Source organism: Macrosteles quadrilineatus, unplaced genomic scaffold (assembly GCF_028750875.1).
Source record: "Macrosteles quadrilineatus isolate MER2022 unplaced genomic scaffold, UCM_ALF_1.0 Scaffold_4__1_contigs__length_99947679, whole genome shotgun sequence".
Classification (NCBI taxonomy): domain Eukaryota; kingdom Metazoa; phylum Arthropoda; class Insecta; order Hemiptera; family Cicadellidae; genus Macrosteles; species Macrosteles quadrilineatus.
The window spans coordinates 59,561,063-59,575,551 of record NW_026542597.1 but is presented as its reverse complement, the minus strand read 5'-3'; the positions used below and the strand labels follow the sequence as shown (position 1 = coordinate 59,575,551).

Sequence of the window (14,489 nt, the reverse complement as noted above, 5' to 3'; positions counted from 1 at the left end):
AAAAAGAAAATGGAACAAAAACTAATTTTAAATTTTATAAAATAAGCACTTACTGTGTTTTTTTAGGAAGACAGCTCTCTCGTCACGCCCCACCACGGTGCCTTGGACACTCATGGATTCTATCTCCGAGGCGTCTTCAGTCTCTCCTGACGGCTCTGCTCCACTAGACTCCTCCGACTCACTGGCCTCACCATCACTGCTGTCTCTGTCAACACAAGGTTTTTTACTAAACAAAACACTTTTTTCATAAACAAACTATAACAATAAATCTTACAACAAAAGTTAAAAACGATATGTAGTCATAACTTTCAAAACCTTTGACAACAATAATTACAGTGCGACAACAAAAATCTTTGAGTATTTATAGGTAGTGTTGCCAACTATTTTTCAACGGTACACAAACTTTCCTGGCTCTTATAAGGTTATAATTTTGTCTTTTTAGGAAATTAGGAATGGGGTGAGATAAAAGAAGCAGGAAAATGTGTAAAAAAACAAAAAAATGAAAATAGGTGTTTGGACTGCTTTTTGTGAGATTCTTCCCTACAAAATTCTATTGGCGTAGGCGTAGTCAGAAAATATTGTGTGACAAGGTGAAAGAGTGCAGGAGTCAAGAGATAGCTTCTGGTAACCAGTACAAATGGCTGCTTTTATAGGTAAGGTAACAGTAAAAAACAACCATGTTACCTCACAATAATCTTCCTTATTGACATAGCACTTATTTGTGAGTCTCAACAGACCAACATAGCAAGAGATGAACCTTTAATGAGAAAATGTTATGATAAAAAGTTGAAGGTGGAATCAAGAGGACAGCTAAGGACATTAAAATCACAGATTCTTAGCATGCAATCTCCTCTAAGCCATGCCATATTCTCCACTACTCACCCAGTAAACAGATGTCCGATGGCACAAGCCAGTTTCTCCATTACTCCTTCCTCATTGTCCGAGTCAGAGTCTGCAGGGTATCCCACCATACTGACACTCTCTGTGACATAATTAGAACTTTATCATCTTTAACATTTACTCTATTTGCAATAAAAACATGTGTTTCAAAATCTAAGTGTGATTTTGTTTTATCAGCTATAAACCCCTAAAATATTATTCCAGGACGTACACCACTGCAATGACCACCCGCAGTCTGGACTTAAACTCCGCCAGGTTAGCGTCGTCTGTTGTCGTAACTGATCAGTAAATGTTTCATGTCTGTAACGTGTTTTGTGTCGTGTGTAAATGTTTATTTATTTTTACGTGTTAAATATGACGCTCTTCATATGAAGAAAGAAGAAGTCCTTGTACCGCCTGATGATGACTACAAATGGGAGTCGAAACTAGTTGCAACTGCAATTAAATGGATTGCTTGATAGCAGCTATTTAAACCTTTTTAATATTATTTGGCATTCCGGAGGCTACTATCCACAATGAAATATATAATCTTTGAATACACAAGAACACCTTGGCTCATTACTCAGATGTACTTTCTACCACATGTATTTTTGAAAAAGATATCTCTGTGGTTTTCATAGTAAAAAAAAAAAAAAAAATTGAGGACCAACATTCTTTTTACACAATTTTTTCCCTAAAAACTATTGGAAAGGAAATGTTTGTAACCAATTTAATAACACTTTATTAGAAGAAAGAAAGCAATACCTTTGTATAATGATGTACAGAGCTAAGCAATCCATTCCCATCTTAAACATGTAGCACAGTTTTATAATCAAAATAACATGATTGAATAAGCCACCGATAGATCGCAATGATGTTGATGACTTTTTGTTGAGTGCGCTATTTTTTTAACCAAGCGAAACTGAAAAAACAACTTTTAACCTAAAGTAACTTTTATGCTACAACTATCGCAGTAACAAAAACTAAGGAATAAAATATAATTATACAGCTAAGCACACACTTTGAGTGGTTCATTCAACTATGTTTAAAAAAAGGCTACAGCTGGTCTATATAGATGGGTTGTCTACTTCAGTATCCAAAATTCAATGGTAGTACTTGCTAAACATTTGTGAAACCCACCATGCATAGTCTTGCGGTGTGTGTCATTCTCCCGGCGCCGTATGAACGTCATGGCCGCTGCCTCAGGTTCTTGTTCATCAGCTGATGTCTCCGAGTCCTCCGCCCCTGCTGTCGTCTGCTCCCCTACCACTCGAGGCAACTTGTGCCCCATCTGCCTCTCGCCCTCCATCAACTCATGGTCCAGGCGCGAGGACAGAGGGTAAGCCTTGGCTTGGAAAACCTGCAGCCAAACAGGTGTCTTGTTAAATCACAGTTACATAATTTTATTTTGGATTTAAACTTGTTCAACAATTACTCATTACAATATGTGTAGCTGTGATTTAAAAGAATTTAATCTTTTGAGTTTTACTTTTTGATGATGGTAAGTAAAAATAATATGTTATTTGGTCTATCAAACTTTACAAGGACCTGTGTTATTTAATTTTAATATTTCAGGGGTTTAATGAATTCTTGATAGACATCACAGTATTTTGAATAAAGGAAAGTTTCATATCTTGAATCTACAAAAAAAGACAAGGTTTACTTCATTTGTCAGAAAAGGACGTACAGAATTAATAGATACTAGTGTACCTGTTGCTCAAATTTGAGCAATTGCGAAGTATTACAGGCGTTATTTTAAAACGAATGACAGTCATAGTTTCTGATGATTTTAAAAGAGTCGACTCAAAGATTACCTATGGAAGTTTTTTAGTGTTTTCTACAAATGTTTCCCACTCATAGCCGCATTAGGTTGTCCATAATCATCATCATCATCTTATATATTAAAACGTGACAGGGTTTTTTTTATTTCACGATTCTGAATCAACCACTTGACGGATTTTCACGATTTTTGTGTTGAAAGAAAGATAATTTTGAGAACTAGGGTACCTAATCTATATTATTTATTTTTTTGAGTAGTCTTTAAAATCTTTAGTTTGATTTAGTGCAATATAATTTGTTATAACTAACAGCTGGTTGAATATAAAATAATTCTATAGAACTATCAGGTTAGTTTATTAGTCTGTGATTTTGCCATTGATTTTAGGAAATAAGTAAGATTCTATAACCACTGATGTATACAAATTAAGGCTCTGCCCTTGAGTCTTCAAAGGATAGGTTAAGCAATTTATTTTTCTGTTTGTCTTTTTAAGGAAAGAATAGGAAAATAACAATGTTTACATGTTTTAATTCATCTTGACAGCTTTTTGTTTACAATAAATGTTTAACCGCTTAAACTTTGCTTGGATTAGAAATGGAAATATTGACATAACTTCAGTTTTAGTTGACTACTCAATTCCCGTACGTAGGACGGGCCAACAGCTTGTTACGATTATAAATTCTGAAAAAATTATTTCTTCTACTTGGTGGTGTTCTATGACTTTCCTATGTTTCCATAGTTTGCAAATCAGCTATTTCAATGATTGCTCAAGAAATGCAGCACAGTGTTAATTCAGTTTTCTTTTTAGTACCTATATCAAATTGACCAGACTTTCTTGCTTTTATCCATTGCAATATTTACGAAAACCCAAATTCAAATAGTTAATATTTCATTTCAACCAAGTCAGTAAATGTTTGTAGCACACGTTTCCTCAAATTGCAACTAAAATATTAACAGCAATTAAATTATCCAGCTGATCATAATGTAAACAAATATGTTCTTCATAAGAGGATAACATGGGAACTTTAAAAGCCACTGGGGCAGAGCCCAAGGAACTTTTTCAAAAATGTAATTTTGGTTTGCAAATCTACACACCTAGACGAACATTTTGGTATATAATATGTGGGGTTAAGTCTTAAAACACAAAAAACCTCATGTAGCGTATTAACAAGAACAGGGTTTGCACCTTCCCCCAACAAAAATGTAGAATTGCCACAGGTGTGAATATACCTACACAAAAATAAAATAAAATGTGCAACATTATAAGAAAAACACAGACGTACAAAGTAATAGTTTATCAAATCACATCCTACCTTAAACAGCACTTCCCAAGGCCTGTAGACATTCTCTACCTCTACCTGAGGTTCAATTAACGGTTCCCAAGAGCCTACGTTGGAATTGTAGTAGGAAACTTGCAACTGAACCTCACCTGAAAAAGTATGTTTCTAAATTAATCTTGTATGTTGTGAATAACGTATATATATATTCATGATGGTATCTTCCAAATGACCGAAACATGTTCAAAATGGTGTAAATACCTGCTCATCTCTTAAATTGTTTTCAACAACTAATTGCAGCCCCAATTTGAGAGCCATCTTTATGCTTTACATGAGCATCTTCATCTTATTTTAGTAATCTGCTAATGACTGTCATAAAACCAGTAGGTATTTTTTTTTATTTGACTGGTTTAGAAAAAAATATTAAATTTGTTTTAAAGAGGTTAAGGCGTCCCTTCAAATTTTTCATGACCAGTTTAGGGTGGTGCATGAAACTATTATTGCTTTTAGGTTGGTATGGATGTTAACACACTTTATCCTAATCTTATCAGAATCAGTGAGATTTTACAATCGTTATCTTGCCTTCATACACAGATAGCCTATATTTTACAGTTCAAAGAAACAGTGTTTTCAGCTTTAGGGCGCCTCCAACAATAAAGTACAGAATTCCAAGACCTAGGCCCAACCACAAAGACTATAGTTATAGCCATTTCCCTTACAAGAAATTCACTAAAAATAATCACTACCGAGTACCGACTGTAGGTAAACTTGAGTAGACAGGATACTGTTTGTATCATGAATCAACAGATATCGGCCTGCAACTCATTCATTTGTAGTTTTGACTTTAGTTTCGACAATTTAGTTAGTTTCGACTCAAGCTATCCAGCAGCTGCTGGTCAAAGATGAAGAAAAGAAGTATGAAGTATGAGGTAAGTATGAAGTATTGCAGTATTGGTGTGGCATTACCAAGAGGCCACTGTACTGACCTTGCATGTGAGCGGACGACGACCAGTTGTGTAACCCTGCCTCTGCTGCAGCTCTCAACATGATCACAGGAACATTACTGGTGTTGTGGGACCCTGAAACAATCAAACATCTCTGTTACTACTTGTGTAATATCTAACAAGTTACACTTCCAGCCCACTGGGGAGCAAGCTATAGTGGTAGAGCACGGAACTTCGTTCCGTGAGGTCCCAGGTTCAAATCCCACCAAATCACCAATGGATTTTATCTAAGTGATTATGTCTTGCGCCTAGGTAACCTAGGTCTAGCCTGAAGTAATGAGCAAAACAATTCCGGACTCATGACTAGCATCCTAGGACAGAAAAAGGTCCACTCACACAAAATTGCTCAACACTTTGTCAAAACATTAACTCCACTGTTGATTCAGTAAAATATTCAATCATCCAATTCCCAGTTATCCAAATCAAAAACTACTGTGTAACTATGCACAACACAAACTACACAAACTGCTATACACAAACTGTTTTGTGTATGGGAATTGATCATCACAAATTTAGCAACTCCAGTGTCTTGGGTGTGCTAAGTCTTTTATATCAACTTCCACTTGTAAAGTTCTCTTCCATTTGCTGTAGTTTTTTTTTTCCAATTTTAGTATAAGTTATTTTTTTAAGAGGTACCTATTTGAATTTCTTTTACAGTTTTGCAACGCTGGTTTTCTTGTGACTTTCTCTCAGGCAGATACGGTTCACAGAGTGATTCAACACATTTTGCTCCCAAGAACAAATTTATTTTTAAGTACCGAATAAAAATTACAACAAACCTCCCACAGGTGATTCCAGTTCCAGCACCAGTCGTAACTTGGTCATGCAGACTGTCAATGACTCACAGAGTCTCCCCTCACCTGTTCTGGTGAACAATGGGTGCTCTGCTTCAAACAACAACACAAACAGTCAGATCACTTATGTGAAGAATAAGAGTCACATTGATGTTTATGTGAAGGTGCTGGAACCAACATGGTAATCATTGCTCTCTTAAAATTACTGTATAACATTTATACACTTGTTTTGAATTTACTGATTGGAAATTGCAATGTAGATTGAATATCAAAATAGCTCTATCCCTAAAAGTATAAAATATAAATAACATGATAACATAAATGTTATGTAGTAAGAACAAAAATTTTAGGATTACAGAACTCCAACCAAAATATACTGAAGTCGGTGTGAGCTTAGCCTTAGACGGAGGATGTTATAATCGTTGCCAGCCTGTAGCTTAGAATGCGAGCTTTATTTTGGTGTAGGTTGGTACAAAGATTTCCCGCAAAATCCCGTCTGACAATGCTTTTGTCCCAGTTTTGGGGAATTCTCTCTTCGACCCACATTACAAAGACACTGGCTATGGATCCGACAGTGCTGCTACCTTTGGGTGTTTCAGTGAACTACGTCCACCCTCGGGGTAACGCAGCACATTCACCACTGCTCTTTTGTGATTCATCAGACTAAAATACATGAATGCCAATTGTGTTTGCTGATTCGGTGGCGCGCCGGGGCTTTGCCTCGCCCGCCCCTGGCCTGTACGTTGTTTTCAGCAGTCAACGTGTTAAGCACAAACTGGAATAGGTGAGATCAGAAGATAATAAATCTCAAGATAAGAATTTAGTTTTTTACTAAATAAGGCCATTACAACATATTCCTTACAGACATAGTAAAAATACCAATACCTACCAGTGTGCTGTGGGAAAACTTGAGGCAATATTTTCTTGGGCGACCACAAGTCTTCAAACTCGCTGGCCATGTGACAAATGTTGGTCAGAGGGTCAGGCTCTTCAGTCTGCAGATGCAGGTTGATTTCTTCCACTATCTGATGAGCAAAACCATTCATCATACATCGTGTGTTTACCTTTCTGTGTCACACAAATGTCATTTTTTGGTACCCTTAACAAGACTCTACCACAAACACCCAGAAAAAAATAAGGACTTGGAGGAGTAATATTTTGTAGTGAATGATCACTAACACAAAATGAAAATACTGAAATTTTAAAGACTTGATGTAAATCACTTACGTCTAAGAGTGTGTGAACTATGCTTGCTGACAATCTAATGTCAATGGTACTCATGCTGACTAGGACCTTGAGACCTTCCTCTGCCTTGAAAGTTTGGGAGAACTCGAGATCACATGGGTGTAAGACCTGTTAACAGGAAAACCAATGCATAAACATCATCTGCAGACCTCATTGCAACACAACCTTCAATGATATCTCTCTTATAGGTAAATAAATGTACGTCAAGTCATAGGCTCAAGAAGAACAGAGAATATAGGGGTAAGCAAGCTCACTTTTTTCTCCCTTTCAGTTGTCTCAGGATGTTCCTGAGGCAATCCAAAAATAATAGAGTAAGGGTAAGTAAGGATAAGGTAAGGGTAATTTGAAGAGGGAAGCACCATCGTCTGTTCAGGATCTATGATGGGGATAAAGCATTTAGGAAGTGTGAACAGTGATGAGACCTACTTAGAGCTGTGGTAAGGGAAAGCACTCATGGAATCATGGTGAGCATCTGCCTCAGGCAGAATGCATCAGTTTATTAAGTTCATAATGCCCTCGGACACAGTTTGTCCCTGCTCAACCACTCATCATGGTAGATCATTATAGTACATCTTCTTACAAAGAGGATTTTGAAGTTTGAAACTATTAGCAGATCATAAAACAATTCTTGGACCAGTAAATGCTAGTCTTATAAGTTTAAATACATTTTAAAATACTGAGACAGAGGATCCACAAACCACTGAGCACTGATGGTTTAACCCATAGTTGGTGTGCAACTCTGCTTGACACACCAATAGTTAAAAATTGGAATACACACAGAATTGTCTTGTAAAACAAGTATTTCGCCCACACTATAGATAGGTACTCACAAGATGAGGTCTCTTCTTGTTGCTGGACACTATATGAAGTCCGGAGAGGGAGCAGACAAGGTTGCTATGTCCCGGATGACGACTGTAGTCCAACAGGAACTCTGTCCGGAGCAGTAGTGCCTGGCCCCCGCCATCCTCCCCCACTGAAGCTGACCCCCCACCTGCAAACAGCATCACCTCCGGCCTGCGCAACTGCAGCGATATTGACAACCCTGCCATAACATACAATATTTTTGATAAGTTTTGTTTATTTAAATACAATCTTAAATAAAGAACAGGAGGCGTGCAGCATGAACCATTGTAATAATGAAAACTTGAGTTCAAACTTCAAACAGGATCTTTTTAATTTGTTGGTACAGTTTTACACTAAGTGCCATTCTTACTAGGGAGTGGTACAGGTCTTACTGGAGATAGGTCATGTTTATTGTCATACAGGTTGCAACTGTTCTCACACTCAAGACACTCATGATGGACCTTTTTACTTATTTTTGTAACTGATTGTTTTTTATGAGTTGGTATTTTGCTTACCGTAGTGATTTTGATTTTGACTTTGGTTTAGTCAAAATGAGTATAGTAGAAAATCTATGAACAAACTATGAGGCTAGTCTGCATGTCAAAAAATCGTTTGAAAACCAAACAAGGTATTAAACAACATTTCAGTTTACTTGTTTTACTTAAACAACCTTAAGTCATAGTCTTCATTAGAGGTAAATAATTAGCTTGACATATTTTTATTTGATCTTAGCTTTACAAACCTGCTTGATCATCTACACAAGACGCCCCTGAGGAGAAGTAGCCACTGGTGCTGTCATTGGAACTGGGAGGCCTCGGGTGTTCCATGGGGGCTTTACCCTGTACAACAAAAACATATCATGAACTACAAGTAGTGTACAGTAAAAACCTGCTAACCTAGCATCCAATGGTCTGGTACTTTTAATGATACAGTATTAATCCAAATGTATAACATAAATATTGAATCTGTTTTAAGCCATATTAGAGCGTTTGGTAGGATCGGGAGGGATTGGCAAGCATCAGGAGCAATTGGCAGAGTCAGTAATAATCGGCAGACAATGCGTAAAATTAACAGTATAATTGCTAGTCTCAAAATAATATATTTTTAAAATGACGATCAGTTATCTATCATTATCTCGTCAGAACATACTGGATTAGCAAGCATCTACTGTATAAACCTTAACCTTCCAACACTTCTACAAGAACCTATAATTTATCTGTTCTACAAAAGTTGAATGAAACCTGTCTGCTAAATTTACATTTGTTATTTAAAGCTTAATTAATTAATAAATCAGAGCATTGCCAAGTGATTGTCTAAACTATTGAATGTCATTCATCCAGCTGTAGTCATAGTTTTAAATTTGGAGCAAGAACTAGATTGTATCACGAATCCTAGAAAATACCCGTTATGGTTCATAAACATAAACAAATTACGTTTTTAGCCCGAAAGTAAACAAAACCATCTGTCAATTAATGCTATTAGTATAGGGGTGTGTTTACTTTCAGGCCAAAAACATCATTTGTTTAAGTTTATGATCCATACCGGTATTTTTCTAGTATTCGTGGCTTGTATATGTGTAATTGATACACAAATATAACCATTTTTACAAAAACTGTATTTTTCCTCTAGGGCTATGAAAACAAAAAAGGAAATCGGTCCCAGATTTTACCCTGCAACTTACGGTAATAGCTTCTTCCCTATAGGAAAATTCGCTTATAAATGTAACATCTTTAAACATTAAAAAACCAACAAACCATTCATGAAGAACCTTAATTAGGGGAGACACAAAGACAAACATAACTTCTTTTCCTCACCTGCACACCTGTGTCGCCTACGTAGCCATGATTGATGACTCCGCCCTCGCAGGTCTTGTCCCCGGGTAGAGCGTCGAGCACAAAGCGGCCAAGCTCCAGTACGAACGGCACAGACAGGTTGAGTCTTGTCCGCTCCACCAGCACGTCCACGCAGCGATCCCCCGTGTGGGACTGGCGGAACGTGATGTCTACGATGGGTGGAGTGGACACTGACACGTGGCTGTTGCTCTCTTGTTGGTCGCCACCGTGCGACTGGAAGATTCTGTATAATAAATTTGACAATTTGTATGATTTTTTTAGTGTCTGCGCCATTGGTGTTTTGTAAGAAGGTACATTAACACAAACACTTTCAAACAAACACTCCAAATTCATTAAATAATTTGTGGTTATACTGAGAATTTAATCCGTCCCTCTTGTACAGTACTAAAGTCTGATACCCTAACCAATTTATTGTGTTCCATATCGGTTTTAAAATTTTAAACTTCTGACTAATTTTCCCACATGGGATTTTGAAATAGCAAGACATTATTACCTGAAAATATTTATTTTTTTGCAGCACGAAACAGTTGTAGGCTAGTTGAATTACCCTAAGAATTGTTCCAACAATAACACAGACAACTAAAACCTTTATTTCTTAACTCTGATGAGTTAGAGGCATACATAATTAAATTAGAAGAATCCAATTATATAATAATAGTTATTTTTCCACTACGCCTTTGCGGACCGGATAAAATTTGTTCTCGGGCCAGATGTGGCCTGCAGACTGTAGGTTGGAGACCCCTGGTGCTCTATGCCATAGATAAAAAGAATTAAATATAGACTGTCAGATGTGCTGTGGTTACCATAGGTTCTGGCGCACACACCTGGGAGCGCCATGTAGTTACGGTGTAAGCGCTATGTAACTACTCGGCGGTCCTAGCGGTGTGCGCCAGAACCTATGGAAACCATGGTTCTAACCGCAGCACGGCTGATGCTGACAGTCTATATTTAATTCTTTTTGTCTATGTCTATACACACTCAATAACGGCAAAGTAAAAAGTTTTGTTTGTCTATATGTATGCACATTTAAAGACTAAATTCAGTATTTAGTGTTTAGAAAGTGCTGTGGTGGCCTGACTGATTAGACAATTAAAACAATGCTAGTTTTGTAACTGTCATTCTATTTACTTCCTTCTGAAGAAGCCTCAATATGTAAAATATCAAGTATTTATAAAGTGTTGTGAAATTTTGGTGTGCCATCAAATGCCAGGATCTCTTTAAGTAAGCATTTTTTATGAATAATGCATGTTTGCTAGTCACGTCTAAAGGCTGTGTTTATCCTTACTTCCTGATGCAGTTGTTGTTGTCAGGCCGGATGTCGCGCAGGTGGCAAGACTGCAGAGACATCTTCAGCTCCATGCTGTGGTCCGTGTATGACTCTAGACTCAACATGGCCTCTCCTGTCTCCAGCTTGCACAATCCGTGGTTCAAGTCTCTCACTGGCGAACTCAGCACCTGTGTGTTAAGTTTAGGTTCATATTTTGTGTTATAAATTACTTTTCGACTATTGGAAGGTATTTGTTGCTATAATTGCAGATTTTTCATTGCCAATAAATGAATAAATAATCTGTACTAAACTCTGTTGCTTACAAATAAAAGAATTTAAGTGAAACTATCTGTCAAAAATAATTTCATAAAGTATCATACCTCCAAACCTATTATAATCCTATTAGAGATTCAGGATTACTAGAGAACAAAAATGCAACACAGCCCTACGATAAAAAAGCATTATGAGAAATTACAAAACAATACCTCATCCATGTCACTGAACAGAAAGAGTTGCAATCCGTCAAACTGAAAACTGAGAGAAGCCTCTTTGCGGACTTGCTCACTGTGAGAGAAGAACGCAGCCAGTTTGCGGACGGCTGGGTCCTCAGAAACAGCTGATGGAGAGCCAGGGTCAACCAAGGACACAGAGTGCCAACTGCTGGTTATCTCACCTGAAATAATCATGTTGTGAATAAATTAGCAATTTATAAAACACTCCTTGATTTTGAAAGAATATATCAACGTTCTTGAATTCCACCAGCAGTAATGCCTTTTAAACAGCGACTCACTTAATTCACCATTCCAATGTCATTGTGAAATTTATTCATTCTTCAACTCCTGATAGTTTCAGATTTTAATCCTAAATAAATGTGTGGTCCAAAAAGAAGTCCAAACCAGTAAATGCAATAACCACTCAAGGTGCTCATGTCACCATACATTGAAACGCTGAGAGATTTTGACACGACTCACCGATGAACCGGCCGTCGTTGAAGTTATCAGACCACACTGAGAGCAGAGTGGCAAGGTCTCGTTGGCCCAGGTTGATCCTGATGTTGTCTACGACACCCAGCACGTTGTACAACAACAGCTGGCTGCTGGATGGCACATACACGTGTGACTGTGCACACATTGCCGTGTGGTACGCCACCGTACGCTTCACATCCAGCCGCACACTTATCGGTTCAATGATCGGCTCCTACACAAAATATCTGTTAGTTTTAGAGTTAAAATTTCTTTCACTAAGTGTGTGTGGTAAAACAAACAAAAAAATTAGTAAATTTAGCGCACATAATAAATATTATATGTGCTTGTATTGACAAACTGTTTCAAAGAGTTATATTTTCCCGTTTAATGACTGTGTTATCAAAATGAAATCAAATCATTCTTTATTCATTATACACAAAGAACGTGTATTGAATAGAGTCAAATAACTAATAGGCTATAAATACATCTAGCCTATACAAAAATACACATTTTGTTCCCAACATATACAGCAATTAAAAAACCTAAATTTTTCAACTGATACACAACCTTACTTCAAACCTTAAACTTTTTCAAAGTAACTTATATTGGAGATATTGGCAATTAATAATGAAATGCATAACTAAATTTAAATGTTCAACAAGGCCAATATATAATAGTTTGTTTTATTCACAAGCGCTTTTGGAAACTAGGCACAGTTTGAAAAAAATTGGTTCTTTAAATTTACGGTAAGCTATAGTATAAAAAATCTAATAGCCATAATGTTCTACTACTGCACCTAAACAATAGAAAAATTAAACATTCGCACAATGTCACAAATTATTCATTAAATTAAAAACATAAATATAACTGTAAACCATCCTACTTTGACAGTTCTCATTTTGTATCACAGCTTTTTGTTTCTGCTTAGTTCAAATTAGCTGTTGTCATAAAAGCAGAAAAATAATAGTGCTGCACCCTGTTGGTAAACCTTATAACTTTAGTTTTTAATGATATTGCATATCATAGAACCAACTTGTTTAGTCGAAACAGCTAACTAAATTCTTTAATTCCTACTAAATATGAATACTCATAAGGTTAACATGGGGAACTACAGAGCCACTGGGGCGGAGCCCAAAAGGATTTTTGAGATGACAATTAGGCCTATATGTTAATAGGGAATGTGAGCTGCTATCATCATGTCCAATTTCAGCCCAATCCGTCTAGTAGGTAGTTAATGTGTGATTGAACTTCAAACAAACACAAAAAATTCACATTTATAATATTAGTAAAGTGATTAAAATATTAATGTCAATGATTACAGGCTTACCATAGCAAATTATTACGTTATAGTCTACCACCGTTAATGTAAATGAATGTCAGTAAACCAAAAACATAGAGATATCATATGACAATACTTGTCATTCACTTCTTTAATAATAGTTTATTTTATAAAAACTAAAAACAATTGATATTTGGGCTATAGTCTGATAAAACTGAGACATTGAAGCAAATATAGTATATTGACAGTAATTTTTTGGCTTTTCATTGGAATGCAAACAGTGGGTTAATTTATTCAATGTATGTATCTTGAGGTAAAGAAAATTAAAAATATATACCATTTGTGTCAAATATGCATTTTGGATTTTAAAATTTAGGAACAAAGTAAATTAAATCATTTACTATCAATTAATACCATGAAGGTCTAGTTGTGTTCTGTTCTTTAGCCATAGGTAGGCCTTATTACAACATTAAGGTAGCTATGGAATAGGTATTAGGATAGTGATAGTACACAGTATACAGTATATTTAGATTTTTCAACTTTGACTCTTATAAGGATTTCCATAGCAACAAGGTAAAAGTTCACTCTGAATTCGATTTGATTTTGATAAACAAGTCTAATTATGTCTTCTGTGTTTGACGTTGAATCTCTCGTGGAGAGGAAGCCCTCGAGGATGCGTGTTATCCTTCCTGACCTTGTCCGTGCTCTGCTCTACATAACAGGTATCATCTTGTGTATTTTCTTTCCTACAGTCCCGTTTGCCAAGTGGATCTCTGCCAAGTTGTGGGACCTTTTGAAGCAGCTTGTGAGCAAATACTGCAACACTCCTGAGATGCCAGACGACAACTACCAGGCATGAGCTACAAGCTACGGACTACATTGACTGATTACGGACTATTGACTACAGGATGCTGATTGCTGACTGCTGACTTCTGACTACTATCTAATGGCTACTGACTACTTGACCAGAAGGCGGGCTGATGACCCAGGATCCCCTCACACCATCGTAACATCTTATGGGAAGCCCGCCTACATCACATGACTCCGATCTACAATACTGACCATACTACTATCTACTACACACTAGAGATTGAGGAAGAACTGTACTACAAGCACAATGACTACACACTTTGAGGGGGTCCAAACCCTGGTCTTGTTACTATCTAATTATTTTCATCAATGTGAAACTGATGATTGAGGGCAAATATGAATTCTAGAGTTTTTTTAGTAATAAAAGTTTCTAATAATGAATATAAAGTAGTCTTTTTATGATATTTTCTTTTATGGGGCTTAGGCCATTAGATTA

At 36.7% G+C, this 14,489-nt stretch overlaps 1 protein-coding gene across 1 annotated transcript in view; it reads right to left on the bottom strand.

The window, feature by feature from the left end:
- The window catches only part of LOC128992959 (intermembrane lipid transfer protein VPS13A-like), a 56,470-nt gene extending 42,723 nt beyond the window's left edge, over positions 1 to 13,747 (bottom strand). Inside the window, exons 1-15 of the mRNA XM_054416705.1 lie at positions 13,703 to 13,747; positions 11,911 to 12,136; positions 11,425 to 11,612; positions 10,958 to 11,127; positions 9,634 to 9,895; positions 8,562 to 8,658; positions 7,807 to 8,018; positions 6,959 to 7,084; positions 6,621 to 6,756; positions 5,717 to 5,824; positions 4,920 to 5,012; positions 3,970 to 4,085; positions 2,020 to 2,239; positions 883 to 982; positions 54 to 205 (exon numbers count right to left, since the gene is read on the bottom strand). Coding sequence (XP_054272680.1) covers positions 54 to 205; positions 883 to 982; positions 2,020 to 2,239; positions 3,970 to 4,085; positions 4,920 to 5,012; positions 5,717 to 5,824; positions 6,621 to 6,756; positions 6,959 to 7,084; positions 7,807 to 8,018; positions 8,562 to 8,658; positions 9,634 to 9,895; positions 10,958 to 11,127; positions 11,425 to 11,612; positions 11,911 to 12,136; positions 13,703 to 13,747 — 2,251 coding nt within the window. The remainder of the gene's footprint in view (positions 1 to 53; positions 206 to 882; positions 983 to 2,019; positions 2,240 to 3,969; positions 4,086 to 4,919; positions 5,013 to 5,716; positions 5,825 to 6,620; positions 6,757 to 6,958; positions 7,085 to 7,806; positions 8,019 to 8,561; positions 8,659 to 9,633; positions 9,896 to 10,957; positions 11,128 to 11,424; positions 11,613 to 11,910; positions 12,137 to 13,702) is intronic.
- Between the last annotated feature and the right edge of the window lie 742 nt (positions 13,748 to 14,489).